General features: G+C 36.5%; 1 protein-coding gene across 3 annotated transcripts in view; it reads right to left on the reverse strand.

Moving 5' to 3' along the window:
- Positions 1 to 17903, reverse strand: part of SANBR (SANT and BTB domain regulator of CSR) — a 62816-nt gene that overhangs the window by 18563 nt on the left and 26350 nt on the right. For all 3 annotated transcript variants that reach the window (XR_011466068.1, XM_005889042.2, XM_070379523.1), the window contains 7 exons: positions 16323 to 16409; positions 15203 to 15313; positions 12290 to 12413; positions 9390 to 9542; positions 3063 to 3208; positions 2128 to 2224; positions 1151 to 1183 (listed from right to left, as the gene is read on the reverse strand). Coding sequence is in view for 2 of the 3 variants with exons in the window: in XM_005889042.2 (XP_005889104.1) it covers positions 1151 to 1183; positions 2128 to 2224; positions 3063 to 3208; positions 9390 to 9542; positions 12290 to 12413; positions 15203 to 15313; positions 16323 to 16409 (751 nt within the window). In the remaining variant the exon portion in view is untranslated. The remainder of the gene's footprint in view (positions 1 to 1150; positions 1184 to 2127; positions 2225 to 3062; positions 3209 to 9389; positions 9543 to 12289; positions 12414 to 15202; positions 15314 to 16322; positions 16410 to 17903) is intronic.

A 17903-nucleotide genomic window follows, 5' to 3' on the forward strand; every position in this document is an offset into this window, starting at 1 on the left:
AACTGAAAATATTTTCCTTGATTATTAAAATTAAGTTAAAATACAATAATTGTCAATATTAATGTAGTCTCATAAACAAGCAATGGGGAGAGAAATGGCAACCCACTCCAGTGTTCTTGCCTGGGAAATCCCATGGACAGAGGAGCCTGGTGGGCTACAGTCCCTGAGGTTGAAAAAGAGTCAGACATGACTTAGCAACTAAACAACAAATAAGTACATGTGCACACTCTCTGGGTGAATGTGGTCTTGGATTAAACATATCCACATCAGTTTCATGCATCCAGCCACCCTCCTGTTATCACTGATACCAATTTCTATTCCATTCTTATGAATACTGGTGGTAGATGGCATAGTAATGGCAAACAGGCAAGAAAAAACAGTAAGTCAATCAACCATCCAAATAAATGGAACTTAATTGATTTGTTGTTTTGTTCAATATTCTAAATGTGACTTGCAAGTGACTTTTCAAAAAACTCCTTTAAGAAAACTTATGGGTTATGCAGCCAGATAATGGAGTATATGTCTGTTTTACAAGTCCATGGAATTATTCAGGCCAGAATACTGGAGTGGATAGCCTTTCCCTTCTCCAGGGGATCTTCCCAACCCAGGGATCAAACCCAGATCTCCCGCCCTGCAAGCGGATTCTTTACCAGCTAAGCCACAAGGGAAGCCCAAAAATACTGGAGTGGGTAGCCTATCCGTTCTCCCCAACCCAGGAATCAAACTGGGGTCTCCTGCATTGCAGGTGTATTCTTTACCAACTGAGCGATGAGGGAAGCCAACGATATTTTTAGTAAATGTGAAATTATAGATGCTGAAAAGGATGCTATACATTTAACTAACACCTATAAAATAAGGGTTTTCTACAAAGCTCAGTTGGTAAAGAATCTGCCTGCAATGCAGGAGACCTGGATTTGATCCCTGGGTTGGGAAGATCCTCTGGAGAAGGGAAAGGCTATCCTCTCCAGTATTCTGGCCTAGAGAATTCCATGGACTGTATAGTCCATGGAGTCACAAAGAGTCAGACATGACTGAGCGACTTTTACTTCACTCGCTTCACTATAAAATAAGATACTTATAAGATTCTATTAAACTAAACTTTGATTTAGGGAAAAAGATTTATGAAAGTGAAATGTAGTTGCTCACTTACCAGCTGCAGAGTCCAGTTTTTCAGTGATAAGAACTATAAAAAAAGCCAAATAAGAGATTAATACTTAAGATTGCAGCTCCTTATTTTCATGTGGATATCGTAGAAGAGTTAGAGAAAGTTACAAGTATGGCTCCCTTCTAGGGTGAAATATCTCATCTAAAAATGATATAGTACAATTTTTTATATTCCCTGTATAGAGAAAGATGTGTATGTCTACAAAAAAAGAAAAAAAAAATCAACATTTCCTAATTTCTAAAGAACAAATAAATCACATACAGAGATAACATAATGTTATTTTGTTAATTATTTCACTTTTTAATGTTTACATTTTATATTAAATTAAGGAGCCATATATATATGGATATTCAAGAAATTTAATTTGCTATTTTATATACAATTTATAAATAAATGTCAATAATTAAACACTAATAGTGATCTGAAGCTTATAGAACATTTTACATGGAATATTTTACTTTCTTAGGTAAATGCTACTTCAACTAACACAAAGACAGGACATTCTCAGGTAAAGAGAGACTCCCTGGCTGTTAGTCACAGGAATCAAATGCATCAAAGCTTTCCAATCACCTTAAAAACATCTCAGTTTTGAAACCTTGGAAAAACTAAATGTATTACTGAATACAATTTTAAAAAAGAGAATTTTACACCAAAAAAGTTTATAGGACTAAGAGGGGATAAAATACCCCATTCATATGATCTTTATTCTGCAAATTACTATTTGTCCATAATAAACCCTGAAGACTATATTTTCCCCCCAAATTTGATTATTAATTCTTTGAGGGCAAGGAAAATATCAGCCTTATAGTCCTGTTAATTCAGCATAACACTTTGTTATGATAGTCAGTAAATGTCTATTAATGAAAATTGCAGTATTAATTTAAACCAATCATATTTCTGTCAAAGATTAAATATCATCAGTTGTTTTTATAAATAAAGAATAAATGAAACAAGCTACTTACAGCATTAAGCTCCCCACTCTTGGGGCCCCATGGTGTATTCGGCTCCAGTAAAACATCACAGTCTAGACCCTTTTCATCGCAGGGACCACCAGAATCACTTTAAAGAAAAAGACATTTTAGGAAGAAGTGTCTAATTTCTTAAGCTCTTTCTTTTTTTTGCCTGCATCGTACCCAGTAATGAAAACGCAGAGTCCTAACCATAGGACAACCAGGGAATGCCCCAATTTCTTAAGAATTTAAATGCAAACAATACTGCTTTAACTGCAAATGTTCTATAAACTGTTTTTCAGAAATATAGTTTTTAAGTATAAGGTGTGCCATTCAACATTTACATTTCTTAATGCATCTCGTGATTCCCCCAGCAGAAGTCGCCCCATATGGGGGGAGCACCACTTACACTCAAGCATCATACCGGCCAGGTGGTAAAACAGGCTACAATAGTGGATACTACTTTGAGAACAGCTTTTGTTAGAGGGTCCTCCTACCCCCAACCTGATAGTCCACTGCAACTGCAGAATGATGGAAGTGACTGCATTAATTACTAAATCTAAGAAGTTCAAATCCATGCAAAGATAACTTGTTGCAACCATCAATTTTTTTCTAGTTCAATCAGTCAAGCTAAGATGGTCTCAAGTAACTTAGGAACACTTTTTAAAACCCTCAAAAACTGGATTGTGGGCTTCATCTTTTCAGTCACCAGGAACTCCTATTATTAGTTTCTCTTCCCCTTGGACTTCCAATATTTTTCCCCCTATCAAATAAATACATGCTTGCTCTTATTGTAAGCTAACACAATTTCAATTAGGCTTTCTGAAATAACACAAACTACTTAAGGACTACCCATTACTGATTTGGGGAAGCACTAGGGGTAGAAGATTCTAGGATGGGAACCACTGAATGAATAAAGCTACAGTACAGGGTTTCCCTCACCTCACCTAATTGTATCTCTAGCAAAAGGCACAAGGATGACATCTTTGTGTTTGTGCAGATCATCCAGTATTTTGGCAGTTGGACAGGACAGCAAATCTTCACCTTCACCTTGATCACGAAGAGTAACCATATGGTCCTTTACTTTACAACCCTGTTGTGTAAAAGACTAAATCTGAGAGGCTGGTTCATTATAGAAACATTCCTTTAAAGATGATGGTTTCTGTTCTTTTTTGCTCTGTCACACCATCCCATGAACGAGTTTACAACTTTTTCTTAAGAAAAAATATTACTTATACAGAAAAAAGCATGAAACATAAATGCATACCTTAACTAATATCCATTTAACACAATCCACACTAAAAAACAGAATACTGCCAATACTCCAGGATTCCCACAGGGCCACTCCCAACCAAAATCACCTCCTATTTCTCAAAGGATAACCTCTATCTCAAGTTTTTTGGTACTTCCTTCCTTACTTTTATCCTTTTACCACTTAAGGATACATCTCTAAACACTACAGTTTAGTTTTGTCTCATTTGTTTTAATGCTATGTTTTTGTGATTCAACCATGTTACTGCATGTAACTATTAATATATGCACAGTATTTCTCTATATGAATAATTATCATTTGCTTATCTATTCCATAGTTGGTGGGTGGCTTGTTTCCAGTTTGGAACTATCCTTAGTAGTAGTATTATGAACATTCTTCAACATGCTTCCTGATACACAAGTGCTCATGTGCACCAAATTAAATGACTAACAGCAGTGTATGAAAGTGCTCATTACTCTATGTTCTTGGTAACACTTGGTAATTGTAGTTATTCTGGTGAGCATGTAGTGGTATTTGACTGTGGTTTTAATCTGCATTTCCCCAATTAAAAATGAGGTTGAGATCCTTTCAATGTTTAGTGGACAATGAAGAACTTCCTTGTGTGAAGTTCTTATTGTCTTTTTCTATTAATTTGTACAAGTTTTAAAAAATCTTAATATGAGCCTTTTACAGCTACATGTTGCTAATATCTGGTCCCACCTGTGAGCTTGTCTCCTCAGTTTATTATTTAATGCAGCTAATGTACTTGAATTTAAAATTTCTTCCTTTGTGGTATTATCTTTTAATAGCTTTATCAGCTTTGCCTCATATATAGGCTTTTAAAAAATATTTATTTATTTACTTAAGGCTGCATTGGGTCTTCATGGCTGCGAGTGGGCTTTCTCTAGCCGCAGCAAGCAGGAACTACTCTCTAGCTGCGGTGCGTGGGCTTCTCATTAAGGTGGCTTCTCTAGTTGCAGAACATGGACTCTAGGGCACAGGTTCAGTAGTTGTGGCACATGGGCTTAGCTGCCCGGTGGCATGTGACATGTTCCCAGACCAGGGATCAACCAGGGATTGAACCTGTGTCACTGGCTTTGGCAGGTGGATTCTCAACCACTGGACTACCAGGTAAGTTCCACATACAGACTTTTGGGGGACTAGTTTGGACCATTTTTCCCCCATTTTGATGTCCCAATGTTCCAGTACCTCTTCCTGGGAAGTCTATCCTGTGCCCACTGCTCTGTAATGTCACCTCTGTCACAGTCAAGTATCCAGGTAGCTTCAAGTATAGAATTCCCCAGTATCTCTGGGGAAACGGTTCTAGGAGTCCCATATATACAAAAATCCATGGATTTAACCAATTGCATATTATATATATAGTACAGTACATATTTATTTTTAAAAATCCAGGTTTAAGTGGACCCACATAGTTCAAATCAGTGTTTTCCAAAGTTCAAGTGTATTTCATTCTCTTGTATTGGTCCATCTGTTTAATCTTCATCAATGTCACCCTGTCATAATCACCAAGACTTACAATAAATTTTGATATTGGGTCGGCCAAAAAGTTCTTTCCGATCCCTAAGGTGTTATGGAAAAACCTGCTAAGTCATTTTGGCCAACCCAGTACTTCTACCTTTGTGTTCTTTGAGAGTCTCTTACCTGTTCTTGGCCTTTCGTATTTCCATAAATATTTTAGAATCAGCTTAGCAACATTCCTGATTTAAAAAACCTGTTAGGATGTTTATTGAGATCACATGGATCATAGGTCAGATTGGGGAACATTAATTTATTTAGGCTGTGCTGGGTTTTCATAGCAGTGTGTGGAAACACCCCATATGAGGGTTTCTCCAGTTGTGGAGCACAGGCTTTTGAGTGTGAGAGTTCTCTAGCTGAGACACACAGGCTCAGATGACCTGTGGCATAATGGATCTTAGTTCCTTGACCAGGGATCAAACCTCTGTCACTTGCATTGAAGGGTGGATTCTTAATCACCAGATGTCCAGCAAAGTTCCACATCAGTGGATTTTGAGATAGCAGAATAGGAAAAGTTCCTTGATTTTGATTCCCATTGCAACTAGCCTTTAAGAAAGACTACCCACAAATTCAATGTAGAAACAGATCTGGGAATCTAGCTGTTTTCTCTTAATTCAGACATTGAAGAGAGTTATAAAAAATGTCAGTGTTATTTTCACTTATTTTTTTGCTTTGGAAAATATAGTTATTTTTCATAAAAATATGCTAACATGTAATGAGCTTATTATTCTTTTTCAATGAATTAAAATTAACCTTTTCTGTTTTAATTTCCAATGGTAAATAGAGATAGATATAACCCACAGAAACAAAGCTCTCTAGGAATCTCAGCTTTTAAGATTTTTTTAGAGATCTTGAGTGCAAAAGTTTGAGAACCAATGTTCTAAATGATAGGAAGAATAATTACTAAGTAATCTTTCTGGGGCACTGACGTGTATAGGAAATCACATCGGTGGTTTAATAAAGTCTTTCTGTACATTAGAATTGCAATAAATAGTAAATAAATCTTTAATGATAGTATAAAAGTCTTCTGAGGAAGTTCATAATTTAATACATTTTTGTGATCAAATAAATAGAAAAAGTTTCTGATGGTTCTTAAAATTACAGAATTGCTAAGTCAAAATTTTCAACCAGTCAGAGCCCAATATGCCAGACTATAGAGATATACGTGTGAAATAAAAATCAAAATATGTAGAAAGGAACGGAGAAGGCGATGGCACCCTACTCCAGTACTCTTGCCTGGAAAATCCCATGGACGGAGGAGCCTGGTAGGCTGCAGTCCATAGGTTCTCAAAGAGTAGGACATGACTGAGCGACTTCACTTTCACTTTTCACTTTCATGCACTGGAGAAGGAAATGGCAACCCACTCCAGTGTTCTTGCCTGGAGAATCCCAGGGATGGGGGAGCCTGGTGGGCTGCCGTCTATGGGGTTGCACAGAGTCGGACACGACTGAAGTGACTTAGCTGCAACACAGCAGCAGAAAGGAAAAAAACACTGTTTGATCCAGCATGTTTATGAATATAGTAAAGGTTAAAAAAAAAAAAAAACAAAACTAGTCAATCTGTAATCTTGGACCTTAAATCAGTGGCTATAAATATAACCTTCATAAAAGCAATCTTTATTCTAATCAAGAAAACTACCAAAATGTTTAATTAAATTGCTAATAATCCAGGCCTTGGATCTTCACTGGAGTGAATCATATTATAGCTTCCTGAGGAAATTATTCACCAGCTCCTTCCTCCCTTTGCCATTTCTCTTTGAGAACCTTTAATCTTAAGGAAAGACTGCGAGTACTTATTTCAATAATTGTGTACATAGTCCTTTATTTAGGGGGATTGTCTTAGAAAATGGTAAAAACCACAGTTTTCTTTTCCTTAAACATAACTCATAGGAGATGACTGTTCAGTTCAGTTACTCAGTCGCATCCAACTCTTTGTGACTCCATGGACTGTAGTGTGCCAGGCATTCCTGTCCATCACCGACTCCCGGAGCTTGCTCAACTCATGTACATCGAGTTGGTGATGCCATCCAACCATCTTATCCTCTGTCATCCCCTTCTTCTCCTGCCTTCAATCTTTCCCAGCATCAGGGTCTTTTCCAATGAGTCAGTTCTTCGCATCAAGTGGCCAAAGTACTGGAGGTTGAGCTTCAGCATCAGTCCTTTCAGTGAACATTCAGTCAGGACTGATTTCCTTCAGAATTGACTGGCTGGATCTCCTTGTAGTCCAAGGGAGTCTTCTTCAACACAATTCAAAAGCATCAATTCTTTGGCACTCAGCTTTCTTTATAGTCCAAATCTCACATCCATACATGTACTGGAAAAACTAAAGCCTTGACTAGACAGACCTTTGTTGGCAAAGTAATGTCTTTGCTTTTTAATATGCTGTGTAGGTTGGTCATAGCTTTCCTTCCAAGGAGCACGTGTCTTTTAATTTCATGGCTGCAGTCACCATCAGCAGTGATTTTGGAGCCCCCCAAAATAAAGTCTGTCACTGTTTCCACTGTTTATCCATCTATTTGCCATGAAGTAATGGGACTGGATGTCATGATCTTCGTTTTCTGAATGTTGAGTTTTAGCCAGCTTTTTCACTCTCCTCTTTCACTTTCATCAACAGGCTTTTTAGTTCTTCTTCACTTTCTGCCATAAGGGTGGTGTCATCTGCATATCTGAGGTTATTGATAATTCTCCCGGCAATCTTGATTCCAGCTTGTGCTTCTTCCAGTCCAGCGTTTCTCATGATGTACTCTGCATATAAATTAAATAAGCAGGGTGACCATATACAGCCTTGACATACTCCTTTCCCAATCTGGCACTAGTCTGTTGTTCCAAGTCCGCTTCTAACTGTTGCTTCCTGACCTGCATACAGATTTCTCAGGAGGCAGGTCAGATGGTCTGGTATTCCCAACTCTTTAAGAATTTTCCAGAGTTTATTGTGATCCACACAGTCAAAGGCTTTAGCATAATCAATAAAGTAGATGTTTTTCTGGAACTCTCTTGCTTTTTTGATGATCCAACAGATGTTGGCAATTTGACCTCTGGTTCCTCTGCCTTTTCTAAATCCAGCTTGAACATCTGGGAGTTCACGGTTCATGTACTGTTGAAGCCTGGCTTGGAAAATTTTTAGCAGTACTTTCCTAGTGTGTGAGATGAGTGCAATTGTGTGGTAGTTTGAACGTTCTTTGGCATTGCCTTTCTTTGGGTTTGGCATGAAAACGGACCTTTTCCAGTCCTGTGGCCACTGCTGAGTTTCCCAAATTTGTTGGCATATTGAGTGCAGCCCTTTCATAGCACCATCCTTTAGGATTTGAAATAGCTCAGCTGGAATTCCATTACCTCCACTAGCTTTGTTCATAGTGAAGCTTCCTAAGACCCACTTGACTTCGCATTCCAGGACGTCTGGCTCTAGATGAGTGATCACACCACCACCATGGTTAAAGGGTCATGAAGATGTGTTTTTAATAGTTCTTCTGTGTATTCTTGTCACCTCTTCTTAATATCTTCTGCTTTTCTTAGTTTCCCACAGTCAGTCTCTCCCATCAGAAAGCTTCCACAAGCCTCTTGTCTTTATCTGTCAGATGGCAGACAGAATGAAAACCACAATCACAGAAAACTAATCAAACTGCATGGACCACAGCCTTGTTTAATTCAATGAAACTATGAGCTGTGCCATGTAGGGCCACCCAAGATGGACGGGTCATGGTGGAGAGTTCTGACAAAACATGGTCCACTGGAAAAGGGAATGGCAAACCACTTCAGTATTCTTGCCTCGAGAACCCCACGAACAGTATGAAAAGGCAAAAAGCTATGACACTGAAAGATGTACTCCCCAGGTTGGCCAGTGCCCAGTATGCTACTGGAAAAAAGTGGAAAAATAACTCCAGGAAGAATTAAGAGATGGAGCCAAAGTGAAAACAACACCCAGGTGTGTATGTGACTGGTGATGGAAGTAAAGTCCAAAGAACAATATTACATGGGGAGATGACTGAGGTTTATGAAAATGATAGCGTAAGCCAGTATCACCCTCCCCCAGGCCCATTTTATGCTCACCTACACCTGTTGGTTTCAATGATCACTCATTTACAAGAAGACTTACAAATCATTATCTCTAGCCTAACCCCTACACAGTCTACACAGCAGTTTATACAGAATTATCACCTAGGTACACTGTTAAGTGAAAAAGGCAAATTACAGAATAAGATGAACAGCCTGATTCTATTTCCAATGTGAAAAACATTTAGTTTGTGTCTAAAATGTATAAAACAAAGTCTTAAGGGAAGTTGTGAACAGTGGTTATCTTTAAGAAGAGAAGTAGAATGAGGGAGTGGTATGAAATGAGATTTCTACTTTTTACTACACTTCCCTGTGTAGTTAAATCTTTTCTACATGAATGTATATTTACATTTTAAAAATAATAAAAGAGGAAAATATTTAAATACAAAATGTTAATAAGTACTGTAATTACCAAACAGCAACCTTCAAAATCTACCTTTGTAAGCTGAGTGGGGTCAAATCGAAGAACCTTTTGGTTACAGCAGGGATAAATTCCAGTGCCAACAGTACTCAGCGAACTTCCTGCAGTAGGATAAATCACTGTCTCTGAGTGGTACTGACAGTGTGAAAACTCTATGCACAGAAACGTCTGAAAAAAAGAAATACACAAAAGCAAGTACTATTCCCACAGTGAAATTATACATCTCAAAAATACTCAAGACCACATACTGTATGTTCCATCACATAAAATATACAGAAAAGGCACATCTCTAGAGCTAGAACGCAGATGTGTGGATGCCTGGGGTTAAAAGTAAGACTAGGTTGGGGAGTGGATGCAAATGGATGCAAGGGATCTTTTGGGGGTGATGGAAATGTACTAAAGTTGGATGGTGGTGATGGCTGCACAATTCCAAATTTATTTAAGATCAGTAAATTGTACACTTAAAATGAATGAATTTTATGGCATGTAATAATACCTCAACAAAGCTATTAAAAAGCAAAATCAAAAACGTTATTTGAATTTCAGAGGAGTTAAATTGATCTTGATGTATATCTAATTTTATAATTAGCCAATCACAAAAGAGGTTTTCCAATGGAAAAATTAAATAAAATTTTGCCTCCCTTATTCTTGGACATATTTTTTAAGGTAAATGCTTAATATCACTCTATCTATGATAAACATGGAGTAACTGAATCACTCGTGAAAAACTTACTGATGTTTAATTATAAGACTAATACATTTGTAAGTTGGTAAAATAAAGAAAATAAAATGAACAATTTTAAGCACTGATCTTGAACACAAAAGATAGTCTGTAATTCAGAATTCTTAGCAGTTAGTTCCAATTATGATTTTCAAATAATAGCTTTCAATTAAAATTTTTTGAGTCTGGTAAAAGCTATAAGGTGCATACTCATACAAAGTATTTGCATACAAACTTTTATGAGTTTATAAACTCTTTGTAATAAATATTAAATATTATAAATCAATATTCAATTTGCTTTGAAGGGGAAAAAAATCCTTCAAATTTTCTGCAGTCTGACATGCTAAACATATCAGGTTTTAGGAGCCTGATATCTTTGATTATAAGTGACACTCCACTGTGGAGAGGACAACTATATACCTATTAAGTAGGAAAAAAAAAAACCACCCAAACCAACCTGACAATATCAAGTGTTAGAAAAGATATGGGGCAATTGGAACTTCTATAGGTAGCTGCTGCTGCTGCTGCTGCTGCTAAGTTGCTTCAGTCATGTCCGACTCTGTGTGACCCCATAGACGGCAGCCCACCAGCCTACCCCATCCCTGGGATTCTCCAGGCAAGAACACTGGAGTGGGTTGCCATTTCCTTCTCCAATGCATGAAAGTGAAAGCTGAAAGTGAAGTCACTCAGTCCTGTCTGACTCTTAGCAACCCCATGGACTGCAGCCCACCAGGCCCCTCTGTCCATGGGATTTTCCAGGCAAGAGTACTGGAGTGGGGTGCTATTGCCTTCTCCGCCTATACATAGCTGGAAAGGATAAAAAGTGGTTCAGGGACTTTGGGAAACTGTTAGGCATGGTATAAATGTTAAGTTTACATTTACCATACAACCCAACAATCCTATTTCTAGGTAAATACTCAAGAGAAACATATTCACATGAAAGCCTGTATGGGAATGTTTATAGATGCTTTCTTCATAATGGCCCCAAACTAGAACCACCTGCAGTCCTCCACTGGTAAGTGGATAAACATACTGTAGTATATTCCTCTGATGAGCTACTACCTAAGGCTAAAAAGGAACAAATGGGCAGATACAACAATGTGAATAAATTTCAAATACATTATGCTACATAAAATAGACTCAAAAAGCTAAATACTGTATGATTCTATTTATATGACATTCTGGAAAAGTCAAAATTACAGAGACAGTAAACAGATCAGAGGCTGAGATGGGACAAGAACTGACTAAAACCAGCCACAAGGGAATTTTTAAGGATGACAGAAGTAGTCTATGCTTTGATTGTGGTGGTAGCTATACAACTGTATGAGTTTGTCAAACCTCACAAAAAGGATACATTTTACTGTATGTAAATTATACTTCAATAAATCAAGCTTTTAAAAACTGGGAGGACATACAGAGTCACTGGGAAGAAACAGTTTGAAAAAATGTCACTCTGATGGTTGTAATAAGCTGCTCTCTGTGCTGCCTTACTCTATTGAAAATGAGTACCCAAGTGAGGGGGCGGGGAGACCTACAGGATTCATAAAATATTTTATGCAGAACACTCTGAATTTATACATAAGACTAATTAGGAATGATTGTGACCAATAAAGATCTAATTATTTTATAAAAGGATTTATTATAAATACCTTCAAATTGCAAGTTTTCTTGTGCTTTTAAGCCTTCATTTAGAAGAAGTGGACAAAACATTTTTGGTAACATGATTATTAATAACAATGTTATTAATATAATATAATATAATATAATATAATATTAATATTAATAGGGCACATCTCAGTAGCATCCTATCTGCAAAGGTGTTTCTGAATTTCTAAAGAAACTTATGGGCTAACAGAGAAACAGTTCGGCTGGAAATAAATAAAAGGCAACAAGAATCCTGTATCTTTTTTCTATTGAAAAAAATAAATTCTATCACTTAAAAACCTGTTGGCTTTATAAAAATTCATCAAGTCATTGATTGTTTCAGCAATGGAAATAAAAAACAGGAAGATCACAGTAAGAGAAATGAGGTCAGATGCAAGCAATGTTTAATAGCACCATTGTTTCTGCCACTAGTTTCTTAAAAAGATGTCAGATATTGTACAAACACATCCTAACTAATTAAATAGCATATGTCAAAAGAGCCTGCTCTCAGTGGTTACAAAACAGGATATTATAAAAAAAAAAAACTCACCTGATAACATCTTGAACAAGTTAGCCAGTTGACTGTTCCCCACAAGCGCCAATATACATCTCTCCAAGATTTTAATTCTTCAAAAAGACTATTCAAATACTCATGAACATCCCAAGTCTTATCTCTAGGGAAAAGAGCCTCAGTTGTTATATTATTTCACAAGTAAGCAATAGAAACAATTTGTTTTAAACCAATATTTTTAAATTTGTGGCTTATTTTCAAGAACACTCCCCAAACGATGGCTACGGAAGGGACTACACTGAATGCTAGATAAAATTTCATTTGGGAATTTTATTCTGTTTTTACCTGTGGACAACAGAAAAAAGTGTCACAGACTGAATGCCAAATTATTTTACTACTCAAGATAAAGGGTTATAAATTAAATATAATTTAAGGACTTCCCCAGAGGTCCAGTGGTTAAGAATCTATCTGCCAATGCAGGCAACACGGTTTGATCCATCGTCCAGGAAGATCCCACATGCCACAGAATAACTAAGCCCATGCACCACGATTACTGAGCCCATGGTCTAGACCTGCGAGCTGCAGCTACTAAGCCTGTGTGCCATAATAATTGAAGCCTGCCTGTCCAAGAACCCACACGCTGCTACAACTGGGCCCACGTGCTACAATTACTGAAGCCCCTGTGCCTAGAGCCTGTGCTCTGCAACGAGAGAAGCCACTGCCGTGAGAAGCCGACACACCACAGCCAAGAGGACCCCTGCCCTCCACAACTAGAAAAAGCCTGTGCAAAGCAACAAAGACCCAGCACAGAGGTATGGAGTTTCTTTTAAAAATAAATACAGTTTAAGCAGGCTAACAGTTTGGACTTAAGCATATGACACTAAATGGAACATATTTAATTGTACATATCATAAATTATTGGTAATTTTAAACACTCCATTAATGTATTAGTTCTGTACATTATTTTCAAAATTATTTTCTAGTAATGGAGTAATAAAGTAATATACAATCAGGTCTCAATAATATACATTTTTAAGTTCAATGATATAAATTTAAATAAGCAGACAAGACTTAAAACTCCATTTGCAATGGTTACATGTAACAAGTTCCTATGCTTCTCTAAGTCCCTAATGTTTTTGAATTTTTGTTATTTTTGTCTTTAGTTCAAGATACAACAAAACACCATTATGTTATTACAAACTACATCTGTTTTAAGTTATTTAAAGACATTAAAAAAATGTCATTAACAGCTAACCTGCAGGAAAAATACTTTTAATAAAACAACAAAACAGATGTCAAATTTAGTATGTTTTTTCATACAACAATATTAAGTTATTGCTGTCAAAATGGAAATAATTTTCAAAAGGTGATTCAAGTCTCAAGATAAAGAAGTATAAAATCCCAAGTGCTTATATTCCCTTTATTATATGAAGAGAAAAATGAAACATTTTAATGTTGACTGTGCTATTAATACTAGAGTCAAATGTCATATTTTTCTCTAGATTTGTTTTAATGTTTACAATATGAAATTAACAGTTGTACAGTTTTTCCTTTAATAAAAGTACTGCACATTTTTAATATAGGAAGAAAAGCAAAAAGCAAATGAAAATCATCCATAATACTATCATTCAAAGGTAACACCACAGTTAATATTTAATGAACATGTTTCTGTTTTTTTTTTTTTTTTTTAATAGTTTATTTATTTATTTGGCTGTGCTGGGTCTTCCTTGCTGCATAGGCTTTTTCTCTAGTTGTGGCGAGCAGGGGGGTTACTCTCCAGTTGCGGTGCATGGGCTTCTCACTGTGGTGGGCCCTCTTCTTGCAGAGCACAGACTTTGGGCTTCAGTAGTTGTGGCCCATAGGTTTAGTTGTTCCACGGCCGGTGGGATCTTCCCAGACCAGGTATCGAATCTGTGTCTCCTGCATGGCAGGCAGATTCTTTACCACTGAGCCACCAGGGAAGACCCTTGAGTTTTGTTTTATAACCTGGGTTTTTTTCTTATTTAATTTACTATCAATTCTCTATGCAACTATACATTCTTTTGGGCTTCCCTGGTGGCTCAGATGATAAAGAATCTGCCTGTCATACAGGAGACCTGGGTTCGATCCCAGGGTCGGGAAGATCCTCTGGAGAAGGAAATGGCTACCCACTCCAGTATTCTTGCCTGGAGAATTCCATGGACAGAGAAGCCTGGTGGGCTACAGTCCATGGGGTTGCAAAGAGTTGGACATGACTGAGCAACTAACACACACTACATATTCTTTTACATTCTCAAAGACTGAACATTCAGAAGCAATTAAATGTGTTTTATACAAATACAAAATATGTTTTGTGTTTTATACAAATACACATATTTTAGTTCATTTAATCATTTGAGTGTTGTTTTTTATTGATATACAGCAATCAATGTCCTTACTAAGTGCTTTCATAAATCCACATTACCTCTCTGAATAAATCACTAGCAGTAGGATACTGTCAGAGAACACACATATATATTTTAAAGTTTTTGTTTTCCTGAGACATTATTCCTATTTATAACCCTTTCCACCTACTCCCCAACTCAGGATGAGAACTAGTTTTGAACTTAAGGAGAATGAAAAAGAACTATGCATTAATATAATACTGAAGAAGTATGAAGACTAAATATAGAAAATCCAATTTTAAAGACAATTTGCCTCACTCTAAAATTCATCTGAAAATAAATCTGGTTCTCTTGTCAAATTCAATATAACACTTGAAATCTAGCAGTGAAAAATCATTTTAATGGCACTGATCAGAATATCTTTCAAGATAAAATATACTTTTACAACTTTGTTTTGAAGTACCATCTTTCTAAATCAGAGTTGGATCACATGAAGAAAAAATGTTTCCCATTCCTTTTAGAAGTAGTTTTGCTTTATAAATACACCATTAATTCACATTTAAGAATCTGTATTTTATTTTCACTACACCTTATATGAATGTATATAATATTTCCATGCTGATCCACATTGATTTTTCCAGGAATGCAAGGAATTCTTCTTTCTGTTTCTTTTGTTAAAAGTTTCTTACACAAACAGCATCTATAATAACACAAAGATACAATTAAAAAAATACCTTGATTAAAAAATGGCTAGAGGAAATGAACAGACATTTTTCCACAGAGGAAATATAGATGGCCAACACAGACATGAAAAGATGTTCAACACTGAATCCTCAAGGAAATGCAAATGAAGACCAAAATGAGATATCACCTCACACCTGTCAGAATGGACATCATTGAAAAGAACACAAATAACAAATGCTGGTGAGGATATGGAGAAAGGGAACACCTGTACACTGTTAGTGAGAATGTAAATGGATGCAGCCACTGCGGAAAACAGCATGAGGGCTCGCAAAAAAACAAAAACAGAACCACCATATGATCCAGCAATTTCACTCCTGGGTAGACATTAAAAAAAAAAACCTGATTTGAAAAGATACATACACCCCAATGTTAATAGATGCATTATTTACAACAGCCAAGATATGTAACAACCCAAGTGTCCATTAACAGAGGAATGGATAAAGAAGATGTGGTGAGTATACACACACACACACACACACACACACACACACACACACAAATGGAATACTACTTGACCATAAAACCGAAATTTTGTCATCGGCAGCAACATACATGGAGGGCATTACGCTAAATGAAATAAGTCAGACAAAGAAAGACAAGTGCTGTATGTCATTACTTACACATGGAATCTAAAAAATACAACAAACTAGTGAATATAACAAACAAGAAGCGGACTAATAGAGAACAAACTAGTGGTCATAAGTGGGGAAAGTGTAGGGAAGGGCAAAATAGGAGGAGGGGAGTGGGAAATACAAACTACTGGGTATAAGATAAGCTCAAGGATGTATTATGCAATGTGAGAAATATAGCCAGTATTTTGTAATAACTGTAAATGGAAAGTAACCTTTAAAATTGTATTAAAAAAACAACAAAGACAATACAAAAAACACTCAAGAAGAAAATTTCAAATGTACTAAAATTAAAGAATTTAGCTGCAATACATAGCATACTAAAGAAAAATATACCTGTATAATGTTGCTGCATTATTCCGAGAATCTGGATTCAAGTACTCAGGATCAAACAGTCTCTCAATCTTCTTACAAAAAAGTTTACTAGTAACAACAAATGACCAACAAATTAATTTTCTCTATCCACGATACCAAAATTACTTGATAGTGATGAAAATAAATGCTGACCTATTTGCACACGTAGAAAATAAGACTAATAAGTCCTTAGAGAGTCCTTCCGTGGGAATTTATAATACATTTTTTGCTGCTCTAAGTAAGTAAATCTACTAATGAGAATTGCTTGATTAAGAATCAATTTTCACAAGAAAAATGAGACACGTGGATGTCTACCTCTCTTTCAGTTCTTTGTTAAGGAAAATTCCAGATTGAGGATTTGGGAAGTTTAACAATCCTGGGTCTACCAATAATTTCATACATGACCTTTGGCAACTTAAAATCTCTGAAACTTATTTTCTCCATCTAGAAAATGGGGCTACTAATTTCAAATGCATAAGATTTTAAAAGGGTTAAATGAGATAGTGTTTTTAAAGAGTGTCAGACATAGTATTAAACATTCAATAAATGTTAATACTTTACTATTATGCATAATATAATAATCTGGACCTCCCAAGAGATGCTACTGATAAAGAATTTGCCTGCCAATGCAAGAGATGTAAGAGATGCAGGCTTGATCCCTGGGTTGGGAAGATCCTCTGGAGGAGGGTATGGCAACACACTCCAGTATTCTTGCCTAGAGAATCCTATGGACAGAGGAGCCTGGTGGGCTACAATCAATGGTGTTGCAAAACGTCAGACATGACTAAAGTGACTTAGCACGCATATAACACAATAATGTTAGACATGAACTTAATTTTTCTGTAATCATTCAGAGCAAACATCTGGAAAAAAGTTGTTTAAATCCAATCAACCACATTTCTGTCCTCATCTTACTCTACATGGTAGCAGCATTACACATATTTGAACACTTAATTGCTTCCTCCTTTTTGAAACCCTCTTTCCTTTTGCCTTCCCTTTGACCCTCTGGCTCTTCCTTCTCAGGCTCCTTAACTCTCCTTTGTTGAATCTTCCAAATGTTGGGCAGTCTTTACACTATGCTCTTGTTAATAATTAGGAAATAAACAAAAATAGCATTTATAATAGCACCCAAAAATTCAAATGCCTAGGAATAAATTTCACTTAAAAAAAAGGAAAAATGACTCTATATTAAAAACTATAAAACACTGCTAAAATAAATAGAGAGTTATACCATGTTCATGAACGGAAAGACTCAATATTATTAAGATGTCTCTTCCCAAATCTACAGGTTCAGTACTAACCCTCAAATTTGCAGGTGTGTGTGTGTGTGTATGTACATGAGAGAAAAAGAAAGAGAAAATGGGCAGGCTGATTATAAAATTCATGTGGAAATGCAAAGGATATAAAATGACCAAGATAGCAATCTTGGAGAATGGCAAAGCTGGAGAATTTTAGATTGGTGGTGGTGGTTGTGGTTTAGTCACTAAGTCGTGTCCAACTCTTGCAACCCCATGGACTGTAGCCTGCCAGGCTCCTCTATCCATGGGATTCTCCAGTCAAGAA

This window comes from Bos mutus, chromosome 11 (assembly GCF_027580195.1).
Source record: "Bos mutus isolate GX-2022 chromosome 11, NWIPB_WYAK_1.1, whole genome shotgun sequence".
NCBI lineage: Eukaryota > Metazoa > Chordata > Mammalia > Artiodactyla > Bovidae > Bos > Bos mutus.